Source organism: Thermobia domestica, chromosome 16 (assembly GCF_964235325.1).
Source record: "Thermobia domestica chromosome 16, izTheDome1.hap1.1, whole genome shotgun sequence".
NCBI lineage: Eukaryota > Metazoa > Arthropoda > Insecta > Zygentoma > Lepismatidae > Thermobia > Thermobia domestica.
The window spans coordinates 63,644,423-63,666,161 of NC_137469.1; the positions used below are offsets into that span (position 1 = coordinate 63,644,423).

At 35.8% G+C, this 21,739-nt stretch overlaps 1 protein-coding gene across 4 annotated transcripts in view; it reads right to left on the reverse strand.

The window, feature by feature from the left end:
- LOC145673107 (oxysterol-binding protein-related protein 9) overlaps nucleotides 1-21,739 on the reverse strand; it is a 443,064-nt gene that overhangs the window by 258,653 nt on the left and 162,672 nt on the right. For all 4 annotated transcript variants that reach the window (XR_014128719.1, XM_081742477.1, XM_081742478.1 and 1 more), the window contains exons 5-6: nucleotides 7,588-7,638; nucleotides 335-437 (exon numbers count right to left, since the gene is read on the reverse strand). Coding sequence is in view for 3 of the 4 variants with exons in the window: in XM_081742477.1 (XP_081598603.1) it covers nucleotides 335-437; nucleotides 7,588-7,638 (154 nt within the window). In the remaining variant the exon portion in view is untranslated. The remainder of the gene's footprint in view (nucleotides 1-334; nucleotides 438-7,587; nucleotides 7,639-21,739) is intronic.

Sequence of the window (21,739 nt, forward strand, 5' to 3'; positions counted from 1 at the left end):
TCCACGTTTCAAGTAACCCCTGTGCTGAGAATGGACGCTAACTTCACGAAACAAACAACATAAATAAATAAACATACACGTTAGAAAAGTCATTTTAAATAGGTACGACTTTCAAAAAGTGATCAGATCGATTTGTGTGTGTAAATCCTCACGTATTATAAAAGTTCATGATCACTTATAATTTAAGCATCCTCTCTATATAAACTGAAATTCACATAGCTATGATAATTTAATGATATAACCGATGATAATTTCTCGTAAAACGGATATACACTTAAAAAGTAACAAAAAAACATGAAATTCATGTAAAGTACAAATATTTTGAGAATCTTACTTTGGCCGGAATTAGGTCCTGAAACCGGTATAGCACTCTGTTGCGAATCCAAAGATACCGGACTTGGAGCTTGATAAATGCCATTCACTGGATGAGCTGTGTTCTGAAATGAATGGAAAATGGTCAATTTATTTATTTATTTTTAATAATTAGACACTTGCAGAAAGTCTATCATAAACAATACTCTTTTCAAAGATGAGCTGTTAGTCTACCCATGTTCGTAATAATTTTCATTTATGAGAATTTGACATTATATATATAAAAAATAAAACAAAAAGTCAAATAAAACAGAAGTGTCAACCACAACGAAAATGAAATGAAATCTTTGAGTTTAAGGTCCCACGATTATGACCGATAGGATAAAGGAGACGATGATTAAAGGAAGTGAATGATGATGCAAGAATTGGTGGAATGAGAAAGTGGGAGGAAAAGGGGGGGGGTAACCCGAGAAACCCCACGGACACGGTGTTGTCCACCACAAAATTACTTGCTGGGGATCGAACTAGGAACCTACGTACTAGAAGTAAGCGCCCTACCACTGAGCCACTGTGCCCCTATCAACCACAAAGAGTAACAATGTTTGCCAGAATCACCCCAGTATGAGACCTTTTTGATATGTGGCTGATAAATATCACATACTTTAATGTAAACCATGTTCGATGTATCAACCTACTGAACCAAATATTTCATCATGTTCCTCTGTACCTTCTTCAATATGCAGGATCCTGAGTAGCTATTACAGTGGCTTTTCTCTCCCAGGGATGATCCAAATCCCAGATTTTCACAGCACACATCTCACATGTCAAAAAATTCAATATAGAAAAGCGTCTACGACGTTGAAACAAAGCGCTCTACACAGATATGGAGGACTTCTTTAAACTCCAGTGAGTCATCCTTCTTCCTCTTTGTAAAGGACCTAGACAAACACACAACTTCTCTCATAAGATTTTAACATTAAGTGAAGGTGGCCCTACTGTTTTAAATTATGTAAAACTTTCCCACTTTTTCTTGTCACATTTTAGGCTAAGTAAACGTCAGGGTTCAACTAAGCATGCTCTACCTACAGAACTTGTTCCACATGATCCTTCTTAAACGATTAAGAATCGTCATTCAATTATAAAGAGGATTTTTTGAATACTGAAGTGGAACTTAATTGGTCCCAAAATTTAAAGACATCCTGTATTGTATATTACTTCGTAATAGACAATATTCTAGACTCTCAATATATATCAAAAAATGTTATGTACAGAATGACTCATAATTCCTCTTTCAAGATTTCAGAAATCGATTTAGAATTCAATACAGTAATATAACAATAAAAATTGATTTAGAAAATAAAATTTCGCCAAAGCAGACAAAGAACTTTAAAAGCTTACATCATAGGAAACGTTATAAGGAAGTTTCAGATTTTATGATTATGGGACAGTAGTGCTAAATATGACTGGTTACTTGGTTGACTGGAGTTTAATATTTTTCAGCACCACGGCTATATGAAAAGGCAATTACTGTTTAAAGTGGGATCCGAACTACTATACCCGACTTCGAATCCGAGGTAAATACCTCCATCGGGATTCGAAATTCGGGACTAAGCACAAAGCAAGCACGCGTGTTAACCAGTGGGGCACGAAAAAAAAATATGAATTTGGCGTCCTAAGAGAACTTAAGAAATTTTGTGGCTTCAAATTTGCAAGAAATTAGTCTTTTGTACCGGTTCAACGTGCAATGTTTAACAAGTATCACGCAAATTCACCAAGAGAAAGAAACAAACACGAAAGTAGTATAAAATTTCAAAAAGAGAGAGAACCACGTACGAACCGTTTGCCAAGGATACTCTCTCAATAATGAAAATGACGCGAACGTTGAGAATTGCAAACGTCTCAGACAACTGTCAAGCGTATTCAATGCAAACAACTTGTCGATAGAGACAGCGTCAACAAAGAATCGAAGATACAGTGGCGTATACTGGTTTTTGAAGACTTGGGCTAATACTAACCTTTATAACAACTATACATTAATAATAATAATAATAATAATAATAATAATAATAATAATAATAATAATAATAATAATAATAATAATAATAATAATAATAATAGAAAAAATGAAATGGAATCTTTTAGTTTTACGTCCACGGTTATGCCGGTTAGGCTAAAAAAAAAAGACGGTGATGAAGAGAAATGAATGAAATACATAATGGGAGGAAATGGAAGGACCCAGAGAAAACCCACGCACACGGTGTTTGTCCACCACAAAGTATACTTGGCGTGAGCGGAGATCAAACCAAGGACATCATGCACCAGAAGTTAACGCTATACCACTGAGCCACCGCGGCCTCTTATAAGAGGAGTACAGATGAAGTGTAAGATCAAATTTTCACGCTACATCAATCATTTTTCTGTTAAACAAGTATAGTTTTATTGAGGAAGTGTACGAACAGAGTTAGATTGTTTTGAGGGGGGAGTTCGGACACGTTGGACCCCCGTGGGTTCGCCACTGTGTGCGAATTATACACAACGCTGAAACAGGCGACTAGCAACAAAGGAGCCTCAGTCTGTAAGACTTCGCAACGTAACGCAAATAATGAAACAAGTAATTATAACTATGTTGATTATGGGAAAATGCTCTAAAACACAAAATTTGCATTGCATTGACGCAAACCACTACGGAACGAGGATCAAGATATCCGAGACAATTCCCAGACTCCCAAAATGCATCGTCATTCTTGTATAACTTTCCTTTACCTTTGCTCACACCCAAGAAACCGATTACTCTAGAGACAACTGGTGTTACCTGCTACACCATTCGTACGCTGTGGGTGGAGGTGGAGGGAAGGGGAATGCGCTGCTAACTACACGTTCTTCTTGCAGTTGATAAATAGAGGAGGTTTCCTACTGCGTTGCCAGATTGAAAATCTCTTACGGAAGCGAGACAGAGTGCGTGAAAAAGTTAGTAGACGTTTCTAAATACATACATGCAGGGGCGGATCCAGGATGACTTCTGGGGGGCGGTGAGTTGTCATACTGCTACTTAGAGCTACTTTTAACAGTTTCAAACTCTGGGAGGGTTTTATTTATATATATAAAATAAGAAAGTTTCCTCTTCTGGGGGGCGATCGCCCCCTGGATCCGCCACTGCATACATGTCGCAGAAGTTTTTTTTTTTATATAAATTAGTTTATATTAACTTATTTTGTAATATTCTAGGGCTACCCCCGGTTGGACCGGTAGGACCGGTAGCCCACAAGATGGGCCACTGCGAAGATATAGTGACTCTGACTGCTATCGACCTCGGATGTTTGCATGTGTTACACGGCAGCAGAAACTGGATTACATTCCACCATGATACCAAAAGGACTCACAGAACATCCGTGGGTTGGGTAGGAAATCTGGAGTTTTCTTGTCTGATGTCTCAAGTTTTCTTCCCTAAATCTCCTTTTGAGGCTGCGCTACAATTTTTGAAGCCTCGGAGGAAATTATTAATTACCTGTATAGTATTATAATGTAATACAATCATAATTGAAACATGCTCTCGAATAACGTTGCACAGCAGCAGAAAATTGTAAGTAGCTCAGAAAAAAATACAGAGTGATTGCCTAGTAACAGATTTATATCTACTGTATATTGGGCTCTACCCTCAAAACAGAAACAATTTGGAATATTAATCCTAGTGGTGAGAAGGGTTATACACAAGAAAGTAGCCAATACCGCCCCTATCTCTAAGTCGGCACCCCTGTCTACTTCACCTCTGCGAAGAGTAAAAAAAACAGTTTTGTTATGGCAACATTTAATGCGGTACAAAACTAAGAACGCTAACACTAACATGAAAGTAATCTTACAAAATGTAAAGGGTGAAAATGGGGCTAGTTCTGTCGACAGCATTCTAAAACTTTTTCTAGTGTGTGATATTTTTGTAGTTAATGAAATGTAAGCACCGATAAGTGGTATTTACATAGTTGTATCAGTCAATAGATAATTGTACGCTATATTTTTGAAACTACTACGTTTGATTACGCCACGTGTTAAAACGTTAATTCGGCATCCCTCTTCGTAGCCCTAAATTGGTTCGTTTTCTCAGAATGTATTAGGGGAATATAATGGTTATTTGAGTATCTTTCGACAAATACTTGTTGTAATAAGTGATCACGTCTTATGACTAATGGTTGCAGATCTCACGAAAACTCGCGTAAAAGACGAGAAAAGGTTATTTTAAAAATGGCCGAAACTGGTCATCAGCACATATGGCTAATGCTATAGAAGTGGGTAGATCAAGAAAAGCAAAAGGATGGAAAACATGATGTTGAGACTATAACGTCTTGAAAACTATATCGAAAGGTATCTGATGAATTCCATTCTGGAAAAACTGTCTCTTGAGGAATGTTTTGTATAATGTTTTGTGTATGTTTCAATGATGGAAAAGGAATTTACACATGTGATCTTTGCAAATTACTGAACATAAATTTCTATTATTACTAACCAATCACTAGTTTTTACTCAAAAGTTCTCAAAGTGTTAAAAAAAAACTGAAAACTTCGTTTAGTTTCTTCTCTTCTTAATTTCGCTCCATTATATTAACAGGTTTTATCGAAATAAGTGTAATGAAACATGGTAAAATCATTAATTTAAATCGTTGTTAAAATTTTACTTTTTTAAAGACTAATTAAGTTAGATTAGGGGACAGAATTAGAAGACCTTTTTCTCAATTTATGATTCTGATAGTTTCATCTATCTATTAAAATGCTACAGTACCAATTAAGAGCGACCGAGCTCTAACCTATAACCTTAGCTTTCAAACCTCTGATTTACGGTTATTTGTGATTTCACGTTTATAACAAAGACAAATATTTTTAAAAGAGTGTACTTTATATAAATTACTTAAAGAAATATTTTTCAGAAAGTTTACCCTTTTAAATTATTGTTCAAATACCTTTGCCTTTAATAAGCCTTCTCCGAAATAAATGCAAATGAATTGTGCTGCCATCTTTGGAGCTCTTTTAAACTACATTTATATGTTTGTGGCCAATCCTTTCGACAATGAGATCTCGGAAACTACAGGCTCTAGAAAGATGACGTTTTCACTGATCGATTGCAAATTTCATGTAGATTGTCCAGTTCTAACTGACTATTTAAAAAACATGGGCACTATTTCTTTATTACATTTTTACAGGTACATTGGAAGTGTTGAAATTTAAAAAAAAACTAAAGCATCACATCCTAAGCATTATACATTCCAACACCACACTGTTGTATATAGGGGTTGCATATGTCTCAAGCGTTTGTTTCATGGCCAAATAATAATGGAAAAGGAAGGATAACCATTTCTCCAGTCTAAGATGAACCTTTTTTTGGGAGTGTTTTGCCCAATGAACACCATATATAACTGACATTATAATTAGTTGTGTATGTATTTGCTTATTACATACTGCATGCAAGAAGAAAGAAAACACTGGTCATACATAAATTAGAAATTCCAACCGGAAGCAGGCTCAAATCTTGCAAACGGTGAGAGATATTGAGAAAAATAATCGAAAAACGTCTCCCCTTTATGATACCCCTAGGCTTTTTTTTTTAATCAATACGTCTTTTACTTGTGTGTGTAAAGGGACATGTACAGATGTTGTAAGGAATGAGAAGGAGATTTATGCTCATATGCAAATGATGCGCTGTGTAGGGAGCGCAGGTTCAGCTAGTATAAATCCTAAAAAAGTACAACCTTTACTTATTTTCCTTAACTTTTAGTATCAAGAATACCAGAAACATTCTCGGCTTTATACTGACATTGCCAGTAATAACCAATATATGCCAGAAACACAATTAAGGATGCCAGATATGTCTACTTTTCACTACTATATAACTTTAAGTGCCATTTGCACATATCTTACACACACTTCGTCTATTACTAGGGACGAATAAAGGCTCCTGAATAAAATACATGATTTTGGCGTTTAGTGCTTAAAGTGTTATCATTAAGGCCCGGATTCATAAGTAAAACATATGTTTTTCTAAACACATACAAGCTCAAAACAAAGATTATCATCCTAATTAAGAGTCAGCAAGTGTAAATTACAAATTTTATTTCACATAAAAAAACAACATATTTTCTGAAAAAAGTTATGCAAATAAATATTTTGTGGTAATAAATACATATTTTCGATAATTTTCCGTTATTTTGTTCGAAATTTCACAACGAATTGTTTCTTCCTTTCCCTCGAAAGAAATTAGCATCGAAAAAAGAATACGCTATATGAATCTATCCATCGTATTTACAAGCAATTTCCACCTGCACAAACAGTGTCATCATAAACCCAAACCCTTTATCCTAAAGTGGACAAGTTAGTGTCAAATGGGGGGATTTTTTTTGTAAAATCGGCAACTAGAATTGAAATTTTCAAAAAAACAAATCCCGATCTTTCACTTTCTTCAACACACGTAATTACGCGGTGGGGTACCTGGCTTAACGCAGTACTATATTATACAGACAATTTTGAAGCATTTGTATCTGTAGTAACTAAACTAAATCCAGATGATGCTTCATCGATTGAAACTGTTCAAAATTTAGTAAATGACAGTGGCTTGAAATGTGACTCGGCTTTCATATCTGCCAATTTCGGTTTCTTGACTCACTCTATAAAGAAACTAGAAACTACGGTAGATTTATTGAGTACTTCGGTTAAAGAAGTACAATGCGTTGAAAGAAAGCGGAATGTTCTTTCTACTTCGAAAGCTGAAGTCATAAGAAAAAAAATTAAGGATTTGGTTGAGAAAAACAATGGCTATCGAACCTTATGTAAAATATCTGGAGTATTGGAAGGCCAAAACACAAGTGGAGTTGATGGTATGGATATTCGTGATATACCCCTTTTCAAATACGCGAGGTTAACATCGTGTGATGTAGAACATACCTTTTCTCAATAGAAGGCATTATTCCGTGACAATGGGCAGGCTTTACGATGAGCGATTTGGAAAAGACATTAGTAATTCACTGCAATCCCCATGGAATTTCGACGTCTGATTAATAGGAGATATTGGTGAGTACCAGTATTTATTTTTCTTATCTTGGGCGTTTTCCCATACTTTTCTGTTATTCTTTGTTAAATATTTTAAATTTTTAGCATTTTAAAATTTTTTTTAGCACATAAAAATATTTTACAGTCTTTTAGCACATAAAAATCCGGGCCCTAGTTATCATCGTCCCATATTCTCAAAATTGATCACATGAGTTATCCGAACACTTTTAAGAAATAACATAATACACACCTTCGCAATTTGAAGCAATACAATGGAATGTTTGATGGATTCTAACATATCCTGCAATGAAGAAAAAATGAAACAATAAGATTAATTGTCTAACAAAAACAATTACAATAAATTCACAGAGTACCAAAGTAAAATGAGAAACTACGACAAACAACGCAATTTGTACAGTGATATTTTAAATATATTTTAAAACAGACACTATGAAAAAAATATAGTACATCATCTAAAGTTGGACACCATTTATCTAGGTCGTACTTTTTTTTTCTGAAAACGAAAAAAAAAAACCTTATGCATATATTGCTATTCAAACCCAGACTCTTTTACTTGCATATTTCTTTAAGCTTAATTAACGGTTTTTAAACGGCCTACAGGTGCCTGATTAACGGAATTTTACTTTATTAAGTTATACCAAAGCTTCAAACTTTAGAAGTAACATCTAAGCTTCACTAAACAGTTGAACAAAGAAATAATAAGAAAAAAAATCGATCGTCCTTTGAATGCGAATGGAAATCGATAAATGGAAATCAAAAGCCCACTATCACAAACAAAACAAAGAGAACAAAAATACCTAAGAATTTTATCCTAACTTACGAATGAAAAAAATAGTTTTAAATGAAACAGTTTATCAATCTGTTAAGACCACTAAATCAACATAACCTTCATACGGGTCTAGTGACTAGTGCGCACATCTGTGGTGCACGGGATTCCGTGTTTGTTTCCCAGTAAGAGCACTGAAATTTGAACGCAATGCGGTGATTTCGATTCCAGCTTAAACTGTACGTCCATGTCACATATAGCCTCGATGCTGAAAGAGGACGCTAAACTTCATCCAACCGAACTAAATCAACAAAGTTTTGATTCATTTCGTTACGAGGATATCAAAATCACATATTTGAATGTGCAAACTAAGAGCTACTCCCTTCTCCTATGACCAAAATGTTGGTATATATCATTATGGATATTTTAATTTTTTTTCTAGTAATGATTATTTAAAAACTTATTTATTCCTTATACTATTTGAAAACGAGTCAGAATGACCAATGAACAGGATGTCAGGGCTCGGGATTTAAAAAGAACTGTTCTGTGAAAACAACCCGAGAAAATTTTGAAGATTTTTACTTACAAATTATACTCTTAAAATAACCAACTTTTGAAACAAATCAGGAAATTGCGTGAGTGAAAGATCTCACTGTTTTGCAAATGATAAGTCAAGATATTCCACGCTCATCGATCCCTCACAATGTCAATGCTTAGTGACGTTTCCGTTCTTGAACCTTCGCTGCACGAAGTATGCCACGGGCGTCTGACGTGACCACTACCAAACTTATTTTAATACCTCAACATGCAATAACGTAGGAAACAATTCCACATCGAATTTCTCACTTACATTTCCACATCGAGTGAGCGTATGCTATTGGTTATCACTCTTAATTCGCAATCGAGAAGTTGTGGGTTCAAATCCTGTGGATGGCAATTGGAACAGGTTTTTCTAGGTTTTTTTCCTCAATTCCATTAGATGAATGCTGGAATTCTACTTTCAAATAGAGACCTTAGCCAACTTTATTAACCCCCTTTGTTGCTATTAATTTTAATTATTACTGTCAGTTATATTTTAAGTAAGTTAAATAAATTGTATTTATTTGAATTTTTGTACCGCTTCAGCACCGAGGTAATATGAAAGAAACCTACTGCTTAAAGTAAGATCCGAACATTACTTGGGCTTGTATCCATAGCAAGTACTTCTACTGGGATTTGAACCCGGGACTACAAGCAGGAACTTAAGACAATACGAAAGGCGGTTCCAAATATATCTGACATATTTGGTACCATTCTAATACATAAACATGTGTAACATATATATATATATATATATATATATATATATATATATATATATATATATATATATATATATTATAGTGGACTATCTTTTAACCATTATAGAGTCATGAAATCGAAGGGAAAAATTCCTCCATATAGCGTAAATAACAGCAGTGGAAATTTAGTTTGCAATCTGTGAAATTTGTATACCTTCTGTACAATATCAGTGGAAAACCACTCACACAGTCCGCATAAAATATGTATAACATGCTTTAATAATAATAATAATAATAATAATAATAATAATAATAATAATAATAATAATAATAATAATAATAATAATAATAATAATAATGAGATAATGATTTATGATAGTAATGATTGAAAGTAATCAAAGATCTTGCAATTACAAAACGGATAAAAAAGAAGAAAGAAAAGAAAAACTAAATAAAGTGGAAGTATAGATAAACAAGCATTATCTTCTATCTTACTGTAATTTTTGTTTAATTTCGATCAATAAAATTATATTTTATGGTTTCTTACTGTTTACATTTTTTTTAATTGTATAAATATGGGAGCACCAAAATCTTTTAAGTGTTCAGGACCTCTAAGGATTTTAATCCGGCACTGCCTGAGCATCACTGGAGTAGCTCTTGTGGTCGAAACTTCTGATTTAGGTAAATTAAATTTCCTGAATTATTAATACTGTAAGCCTTTTATTTTAAACCATTACAGTACTGGTCAACAATTTAGAAGCTCTGAAATAGTTATTTTCGTTTTAATCGACTTTTTCGTTGTCCGACCAGTCACTATACTTCTCTCTCGCATTATTAGAAAATATTGTGCATTTGAAAAGAAAGAATAAAATGCTTAGATTCAGTGCAGACTGAAATACACCGCTTACAAAAATACACACACTTCTATTTGCGCCAGAACAATGATCCAGAAATACGGTACAAGCTAAACGATAAAAGAGAAAGTATACCAGTAAACACAAAGATTTCAAGAAAGTCAATACAGTTGACTGATAAAAACAAGTTCAACTATATTCAGTGTGAAGGTGCTATATTTCTTTCTATGTGATCGCACCTAATTTGAAGCTTTTTTTTTCCCCCTTTCTCTTGGAATGCTGAAACATGTTGAATGATGGGCAACGCATTAAAAATGACGCTAGCAACGCAGAAAAAAAAAGCTTCATGCTTACCTGATATGTGATTTGTACGTCAATAAAATGCATTTTACCATTACATCTTAAAATTTACTCGTAGTAAGATTAAGGGTACGTTGTGAGGCCAAAAAGTACTGTGAGATTAGGGAATTAAGTTTCAACTCGGTCAGATTTGATATCAGACTAAAAAGGAACAAGAGTTTATTTATCCTCCTCTTCTTATTATGAGATAATCTCACTTCTTTTCCACAAGAAGTTGGAATCAAGAGGAAACAACAGCAACGATTTTCTACAAACCCTCTACGCTGCCAATGGATAAAAGCCAAACCTATTTCTAAGGACAGATACACGGTGTGATAAAAACTTCACTAGAAGTACACAAACTGAACCCACAGAAGTTTTCTCTTGTTCATTATTGACTCTACACAAATTTAGAAATGAACTGACAGTAGGATTTAGGTCAAATTTGACAAACTTAATGAGTTAGTTTTGAGGTGCCAGTAAATAATCCTTATGGCAAGAAAGCTAAAGAACTGATAGTTTTTCTGGTGTGTGCTATGAAATTGCATGATTTATAAAATTTTGAGTACAACTTCATGAAAATTGGGTTAATATCAAATTCACTAAAACTAACTCACGTTTTTGTTTTTGAGAATCTTGTCAAAAGTTCAGATGGACAAAAAAGCTCACAAATAAAAGAATTCCTATTACGGACTGTCAAAACCCACGATTTTAGGATTTTGGATAGGTATAGAACCAGTAGCGTAGTGTCAACTTCCGTAACGGAAATGAAATGAAATCTTTATGTTTTACGTCCCACTGTTATGCCGAATAGGCTAAAGGAGACGGTGATAATGTGAAATTAAGGAAATTGTGGAATGAAGAGAGTGGGAGGAAACGGGAGGACCCCAAGAAAACTCACGCACACGGTTCACAAAACTCAATTGGCGCGAGTTGGGATTGAACTACGGACCCCATGCCACTGCGGCCCCATTACTTTCATAACAGGTAAACATACTAATAACCTTCATTTTTTTTTTTTTTACCTATTATTACTTTTACTGAGCCTAAATTATTTGAGCTAGAATTCAACACGCAGTATAATACTTGCTTCCATACTTCGTTTATATTTAAATATTAATTACAAAATAATCAATTTATGGTTCTCCCCTGTAATAATAATAAATTATCATATGCTTTTAGAATATTCGGTCTACATGCCTATTTTTTGTTTATTTGGAGGTTACTTTTATTTAACGTCCCAGCTTCAATATTGAGGCTACATGAGCTATGAGCATACAGCTTGCATTAGCCTGATATCTAAACTACATGTTTAACATCCATCACGATCTCACTGCATGAAAATAAAATATTATACCATATATTAGAAAAAGCAGATTCTTAGTCATATTGCACAAACGTCCTGAAACTACCTATTTGTTAACTTGTGGCTTTTAGTTCCTATCATAAACGCTCCAATGTATAGGATATCATTACTAATATGCTAATGTAACTTAAGAGTGCTCACACTTTCGTCCTTTACTCATTTTCCCCGAAAAATCAAAGACATCTTATAAGGCAGAGTTCAACTAAATGGTGTTAGACTTTGACCTGCTACACACCCATGTGCAATATTATAGTGCATGATTTGGTTCCCGAGTTATGGGCCATCAAATCTGAGGTCTGGATTTAGTAAAATTTTCGCAAAATAATAATAATTGCTATAATAAATAATAATTGCTATTAGAACAAAAACACATGGAAGAACTCCGTTATTAAATGTTAATTTGAGGCATGAGAAAGTACATGATGAGATGATTGATTACCTGTTATGAATGCAGGGTCTACTTGTTATTGAAGTGAAGTGGAAGTTTTACGTTCCACGGTTTTATGTCGGTTAGACTAAAGGAGACGACGATGATTATGATAAATGAATGAAATGGTGGCATGAATAAAGTGGGAGGAAATGGGAGAACTCAAAAAAAAAAAACAAGAACACTTTGTCCACTACAAACCTCACTTGGCGCGAGCTGGGAATGAACCATAGACCCCATACACAGGAATAAACTCTCTACCACTGAGCCACCGAGGCTCTTTCTACTTGAAATTAAAAAAAAAAAAAAACAATCTTTTAAAAAATCAATAAAGGATGATTTTTTCCTCAATAGGACAACTTGATAGTTTTACGAATATCAACTTAACGTGACGGTAATTCTGTCGACCATCTTACGTTAAAATCATCACTTACAACTTCTTTGAGTACAATTTTTTCCAAACCAAAACGAAAATCGTAACTTGTTCTAGAAAATTATTTTAAGCACTTGAAACTGCTAATGTCGTATAGTTCCAATAAACCAGATTGAATACAATAATTTCATCAGAATGATCTCCCTCTTGGCATTTTTAATCAATACGCATGCTCAGCGTTTGCGCTTTTGATACGTGAGACCCGAGTTCAATCCTAGTGCGAGTGCCTCTGGTTCGGAAGTTGTAGATTATTCATCTCATGGACCGACTATGTTCCTGGGCATGTGCCCAATTATTTCCAAACTTGTACCTATGGTATTTTATGGTTGATATTACGCATACAGTTCATACATAATTAACATAATAATAATAATAATAATAATAATAATAATAATAATAATAATAATAATAATAATAATAATAATAATAATAATAATAATAATAACTTTAAGTGTTAAATTTTATATCTCATTAATGATAAGGTACTGTCGTCTTGACACTGTCATAATGAAATTGTATGTTTTGGTATCAGTTTCGTTTTAACATGTGAAAGATTTTTTGTGTACATGAAAATTAATGCATTACTAGAACTTATGCATTAATTTTCATGTTAACAAAAAATACTGTTTCGTCTCTTTTCTCAAAAACAATACTAAAGATGTACCCTCAAGTATATAATTTTGTTCAGCTCGATGAGATTAATCGATATATACGAAGGAAAAGTGTGTAGTAATCATAGGGCGGAAAATGTTTCCTTTCAAAGTTATATCCTATCGAAAATGACGGAATATTAATTTTAGAACTCTATATCTCGAGAATTATGGGACACAGGGATGTAAATAACCACTCGCCCCGGGCGAGTGGTTCATCGGTGCTGGCGAGTATTTAATATCATACCGAATGCAAATAAATGATATCTATTTTAGGATGTAGGCTAGTAGCTTTTTTCTTGGGCTAGTTAAATTTTGTTGCTTATTTGCATCCCTGATGGGACAACTACATGGGACAACACTATCCTCCGGTAGAGGCACAACGAATTCTATAGAGGTTGTTCAGCCTACGTTTTGCCGATTTCGTTCCTTCTCCCTCCCGGGCAGAATGGACTTACCCAACCTGGCTCGTGGCGTCCTGCAGTGTTGTGCAATGGCTTCCTGGAAACGGAGTTGTTTTCCCGCGCGGACGATAATAATGCACAAAACAGGACCATTGTTGTGAGTGTTGTATTAAATTTGTTTCCAAGTGTGTGGGTTTCCGCTCTGTGACCAAAATGCCGCCCAAACTAAACCGGTTTTGGGAAGGCTATGTTGCGGCTCTTTATTACGCCCACTTTAATGTTTCTGTCATTAGAAAACAGTGCAAGAAGAATGGTTGCAACATCAGTTTAACTGGAATAAAAAATGTTATTAAAAAGTACAAGGGCAACGAAGCTTCACAATTTGGATCAACAACGAAGCTTCACCATTTGGATCACCAACGAAGTTGCCTAGGAAGCGGGAATGCACCAAGGCCACCTCCACCATGCAGAGGAAACTTCGCAAAATGGCAATGCAAGAAAATCTGCCAACACAAAGGTATATGGCTAATCGTCTTGACGTGTCTTTGGGGACTGTGAGCCGGACGTTACACCATCAAGTCAAGCTGGGAAAAGTCATGAAAGCTCGCGACCATCTTCTCACGGATGCCCACCAAAAGAAACGAAAGTGTAACGCCCGGAAGCTGTACGAACGGCATCTGGCAAAACAAAGGTGGATGTACGTCGTAACGCTCGATGAAGCGTGGATTTACCTTTCCGACTGCGACAAACCGAGAGCCATCATGTACCGAGAGAAAGGCGCCAAGAACTTCAGAAGGTGGGTCCGTGTCTGTAAAGAATCCTTCCTAAAAGGGTTCATGGTTGTTACTGGCTACTGTTACCGAGGTAAACTGAAGATTCGTAGGGTGGCGAAGAACTGCAAAATAAATTCGCAGTATTTTCAGAAGCAGATAGATCATGCGGCCGATCTCGAGCATGAGATTCCAACAATGTACGGAAATGACGCCAATCTGGTGCGCATTGACATGGACAAGGCCTCATCACATACCTCACGATCGTCCCTCGCATTCTACAGGGAGATGGAGGAAGCAAGTGGTATACGTTTGATACCTTTCAATGAAGTACCTGTTAAATCTCCAGATGCAATTCTTATGGACTATTGTGGATTTGGATTGCTGAAGCGGGCTTTGGGAAAACGGTGTGTGGCAACTGTGGAAGGACTTTGGAAAGTTGTGCAAAGGGAATGGGACAAGATTCCTCTCCCAGTTCTTCAGAGAAGCCTATTACAGTGGAAATTACGCTATCGGGCTATTGTTAGGAACCAAGGGAAACATATCGAGCACTTACGGACCTGGCGCCATGGATTCTTCTAAATTTTTAGGTAAGTCGAAATTGGCCAAATGTAGACTGAACAACCTAAGCACTAATTAAGTATAAATGACCATATTTATGTAGATGCCATTTAAAAATCATTTCATTTCTCTGTTAGTAATCCAAAACAACTAAAATATATATATATATAGTGCGGCAATTTGAAATCGAGACTATTGTTTTTTTCTTCAACATGTGGCACTGCTATGCAAGTGAACTGTGGTGCAAACAAAAGAAGAATGATTCGTTAGTAACTGATACTAAGTGCATTGATCTTGATTGACAGTTATGTATGTGGGCGTGGTGAGTGTAGACACATGTTGATAAGCGTTAAATGAGTTCTTGATCTTGCGTTAAATGAATTCAACATGGATCAAAGAGCGAATATCAAGTTTTGTGCGCGTCTGAGTAAGACTGCTATAGAATCTCGTCCTTCCCTGAAACGCCTGTGCGCGTGTACCTGCATGGCAAAGGCGTTTCAGGGAAGGACGAGAGCCAATTGAAGACAACGAACATTCAAGTGCAGCAAGAAGGGTGAGAACACATGAAAGAAGGAGGACACTAACCAAGAAAGACCGAAATGCGACACTACGAACTCCTGTTGAGGAGTTGCAAGTGAATAAAGCAACTGTGTGGAAAATAATAAGCTAAGATCTTAACAAGAAGAAAATCTGTGACTGTTTTGTGCCTCTCTCCTTAACAAATGACTAACAAAGCAACAAGGTTGGTCGCTTCATAGAACTAATTGCTACCGCCAGTACAAACCCTAACATCCTCCTGAATATCGTTCTTGGGGATAAGACGGATTTTTTTTTTTTTTTTTTTTAATTATGACCCGTTGACAAAGCGTCAGAGTGCAGAGTGAATGTCTCCTAACAATCCACAAACCAAAACAATACGCCAGTCAAAATCCAAAATCAAGCTCCCTTAAGTCTATTACGGAATTTGTGTCTACAGAACATACAGTTAATGCCTAATTTTACCTTGAGGTATTGAAGCGGTTACTCCAATGTATCACACGAGTGAGACCCGAATATCGGGATGATGTTCAGTGGCGTATTCTCCATGATAATGCCCCAAATCACAAAGCAGTGATTGTGTAAGAGTTTTTGTTCCAAAAGAGGATCTGTGTTGTTCCACCCTCCCTATTTATCAGATCTGGCCCCATGCGATTATCTTCTCTGTTTCCTAAACTCAAGCCTGTATTCAAACGTTCGTACTTTGATGACGTAACGGCCATCAAGAGGGTTACAAGGGTTTTCAACAGCCTTCAGCAATCCTTCTATGCACTGATGGCCAGGGCGCAACGATGTATGAATGGAGGGGGGGTCGTACTTTGAATGATCCAAGGTAAGAAACTTTCTATGTTCACTCTCTTTTTGGCTCCAGTCTCGATATCGATTCTCAATACAATCTTTGGACTTATTCTTTCATTATACGTCAAAATACTGTTAGAATATCACAATATCTCCGATATATCCGATTTTTTAACTAAAATGTTTAAGGTAAGGATTTTTTGCTATATAAACACGTTCAAAAGAACTTACAAGTTTAGTGTCAACCACTGAAATCATCACGACACTTTCTCCAAAATATTTAACAATCGAAGAGATCTTAGCATCTACATCAAACTTTAATTTTTTTATTGTCATATTTCTAATAGAAAAAAATAAAAAAAAAGCAAATTATTCGTGTGTCACACAAATAAATATTTCTAAATTTCACTGAGCACGAAAAAAGAAAATTAAATTTCGCATTTTTATTGAAATAAAGACCAACATTTTAGTAAAATATGTCTGTATGTACTACACCTGAGAAGTTTAACCCTCATGTTAAAAATACACATAAACACTTTTCTTAAAATACTATATTTCCACCCATAGTAGTATAATTTGACATAGAGGCTTGCAAGAAGTATATATCGACGTACAATTTTGTCAACTGTAAAGTGTGGATGCTCGAAAATAAAGCCTAAAGAAAGAGTACTCGAAGAAAGAAAAAAAAAAAAAAACTAACATGCAAAATAGTGTTACAAACGCGGAACTCCAAATGTATAAGCATCACTGAACATATTCCGACTAATCAGATACACGGCTCCTATCCATATGTAAAACAAAATATACGTGGATGGTACCTAGTGTTGGTTGGGAAGCCGGTAAAACAAATATGTCCTTTGATAAGGTAGGCTATAAATCAAGGAGATGAGAGGATAATGTATATAAGGCATAACTTGGAAGAAGAGGATAATAAGGTTAATTGAATTGGAAAATGAAACAAAATGGAAGTTTCTAGTTTTTGTCCCACGATTATGCCCTGTAGGCTACTGGAGATGGATGATTAACGAAAGTGAACGACTATGAAAAATAAATGGAGGAAACGGGAGAACTACTAGAAAACAGAAGGATGCAACGTTGTCCACCACGAACGCATAAGGCCTGTAATTAAACCAGAGATTTCTCGTACTAGAGATGAACATTCTACAACCATCCATCTCCCTGATTGATTTGGATTAAAAAATGATAGAATTCACTGGTGGCCTTTGTTTTCTTTTCTTTCTGCGGCGCTAAATCTGTACATTTCTCAATCCAAAGGTATACCGGTACTTAGGTTTGCAGGATGTTTAAAGAGACTCAGAATATAAATATTTGCTACGATCTTTTATCTGCTAGCTAAGAACATAGAAACAATGTTTTTGATTTTTTTTTTAACCCGATTGAAGAAAAGCTAAAAGAAAGATTTAGGGTTGCCCACAAGAGAGGACGAGAGAGAATTTTCGTGATGAGATGTGTGGATCAGAGCTTTTTTAATAGAAACAAGGGAATTTAGGATTTAGACTTCTGGGCTTTCGGCATCTAAGGACATTTAGCCCTTCACGATTTGAGAGATGACGTCCCTCGGCGAGCACACAATCCGCGAATAGGGAAGGAAGGAAGGAAACGGCCTGGGAAATAAGTTAGGTACCACCCCGGCATTTGCATGGTGTGAATGACGAAAACCTCTTTCAGGGTGGCTGGCCTGAAAAAGCGTGTTACACTTTTCCGACCGAGTGACCCCACCGGGAATCGAACCCGGGACCGGTCGCACCGAAGGCAAGAGCATTAGCGACTACACTACACGGGACCACTCAACAGAAACAAATACATTTCCTGAGACTCGAGTGAACCACAAGAATAATGTTTTCCACGCATGTATATGTGCGACAAGAATTTCTTAATTAATACTTGTCATTAGACCCTATCTCTATGTGAGAGGTAACCAAACTTTCTGCGATCGTGCTGTCTTTTCAAACTATTTTTCGTGTCCTATGCTACTCGAACTAAAATTAGTACAATAATGCCTAAATTCGATTTGTTGACGATTCTTTAAAATAGTAATAATTTACATTACTAGCTTGTAGAGTTAAGATGTCAAAATTAAGTAGATACTAATGAGATCGATGGGTATACTTTTATATGTATAACCTCATACTACATAATTTATATAACAAAAACTATATTCTCACCTCTTCGGTGGTCTACTAACTAGTGCGTGCGCCTTTGGTGCACATAGTCCTTGGTTCGGCTTCTTGTGAGAAAAATTGAACGCTGTATGGTGATTAAAATTATATCTTAAACTACAGAACTTCGTCTTATACAGCCTCGGTGTTGAAAAAGAACGCTAAACTTCAATAAACTATATTTTCATTTATTATTTTTTTTTAAATATGTATAAAATGTAACATTCTTTGTTTTCGGGAAAACTACACGGGTTGGCTAAATTTTGCGTCATGGAAGACGGATCTATGATGTCTTTAGCCTGCAGATAGCATAATATTCATTTGTATCTTCTGCTGTAGAAGAGTAGTTATGTTGGATATTCTTCTGTGGTCTTGGCGCGGCCAGAATGGTATGATAAAGTCATGGGTTTAAGGATAGGACGCGAGAACGAAGTCACAATCGATTCCGTAGATACATCCGGCCTCATCAAGACCTAACAAAGGTCGCGAAGACCCACAGAAGATTGCCCGGCGCGTAGCAAAATCAAGCCAATGTTGACTGTTCTTCGACTGCTGAGGCAAGTGCAACATGAGTACGTACAGATACAAAGGATTTCTCTTCAAACATTTCCCGTCGTCTACGTGACGCGCACAATTTCATTCTTGTAACTCATATGGTTGTTCTTTCCACTACAGCACAAGATTTCGATGTTTTGTCAAGCTGCCTACTCTCCCGATATAGCCTCGTGAAATTTTTGCCTCTTCCCCAAAATCAAAAGAAACACACCTTCGCAACTGAGATAAGATCGAGTGCAACGCGACGGCAACTATCGTAGCACTTCTCGATAAGGGGTTCCAAGCCTGTTTCCAGCAGTAGAAAGGCTATTAAACTTTGTGCCTGGAAGCAGAACGGAACTTATTTGAAACGGATTAGAACGAAGAAAACATCAGGTGAGTGTATTAGTTTTCCGGCACCATGGTCGAATACTTTTCCGACAGGCCTCGTATTTGTAAGCCGTTCAATGTGAACTTTTTTTTAGAATTTCTTTGAAAACAAGAGATAAGGTCTTACAATGTACCAAAATTTTAAACGAAACAAATTTTCTATTTTTACGTCCAATACTTTTGCGCGTTAGGCGAAAGGAGAGAGATGATTAATGAAAGTGAACGACTGTGAAATAATTGGTGAAATGATTATGTTGGACGAAAAGGGAGAACCAAGAAAACCCACGAACACGATGCTCTATACCACCATCTCACTTGGGCTGGCATCGAACCAGGGACCCCTCGCACCAAAGGTGAGCGTTCTACCATTGAGCCACTATACCTCGTATTAAAATAATCACATATTGTCTCTACTAATAATTAAATAGGTACGATCTCTTTCCTCCAATAACTCAACGTGTAATTTGTGAAAAGATTTACCATGAATTCAATAATTTGTTTGAAAAATGAAATTAAATTTCTAGATTAACGTCCCAGTATTATGTACAGAGGCTAAGGCAGGCAGATTATCATGATAATGAACGAAACGTCAGAACAAAGAATGTGGGAGGAAACGGGAGAGCCTCGAGAAAAAGCAAGCACACAATACTTGCCCACAGCAAAGTCCACTTGGTGCGAGATGAAATCGAACCAGGGACTTTACATACCAGTAGTGAGTACTCTACTGAGCCACAGCAGCCCCTTATTTCAAATGGTTATTTTTTTACTATACGTCCCACAGTTATGCCCTTTAGCTAAAGGTGAGGCATGGTTAATGAAAGTAAAAACTACAAGAAAAGTGTTCCCCTAGAGACTAGATTAAAGGCTATCTCGTCTCGAAAAGTATATTTGTTTCTATTGGTAGAGTTCTGTCTTGTTTCGTATCTCGTCATGAAAATTCTATCTTGTTTCGTCTCGTGGGAAACACTAATCATCAAATTGATATTTCTGTGATCTCTTACCGGGAATCGAACCCGGGACCACGTACAAACAAAGGCACACGCCCTAGCCATTATACCAGCGGGAAGGACTGCGGCCCCTTGTTTGTTTGGAATTCGTTTTTTTTTTTTTTTTTTTTTTAATTTGAGCTACATAACACGAATTGACTGATTTGTATTTACGTTGTTAGCAGCGACGCTATATAGCAAGAGATTTACAGTTTAAAGTGGGATCTGAACAACTGTAATATATTTGATGCTCCCACACCGAGATCAAAAGGGATTCTCGTGCAAGAAGACCATACACTAGCCACTAGATTAGACTAGAAGGGTCATGTGGCAAGTGGGAATGACTTGAATTAGAAATAATGAAATCCAATTCTAAGGAATCACGTAACAGCGACAAAAACCCATCCAGCTGACATAGCCCAGTACTTTTATATGCTTGGCAGTTGGCAAAATAATAATAATAATAATAATAATAATAATAATAATAATAATAATAATAATAATAATAATAATAATAATTTATTATTATTATTATTATTATTATTATTATTATTATTATTATTATTATTATTATTATGATGTACAGAGAGAGAGAGAGAGAGAGAGAGAGAAAGCAAATGACAGAAGGCAGAGATTGAAGCTAAAATAAAATATTTTGTATCGTTACAGCGATTACAATCGTAGTTTGCAACAGATAAGAAAAATCAAATCAGCGACCTAAAACGAACTTTAATACAATTCTCTTCCTAAACCAGTAACAGCGATTTCGTGAGTTCTGTTGACACTAGGAATAATACTGATTTATATAATAGTAACAACAAAACACCATTCCTGAATTGGAACTGTTTCCAAGAATGTCCAAATAATTCTTTAGCACAAAAGGAACATTTAAATGTACTTACATAACTGACCTAGTCTCACGAATTTCTCTTGTCAACCTAAACAATGATGATACACCACACAGAAAGATGTAAGTCGATGATGAAAATAGAACACTAATGATCAACATTTCGATGAGGCTAAACACTGTAAGATAAAAGTAAACTATTATTACAGGACAGTCAATGCAGGCACAACAAAATCCTGCAGTCGAGGGTATCCTTCAC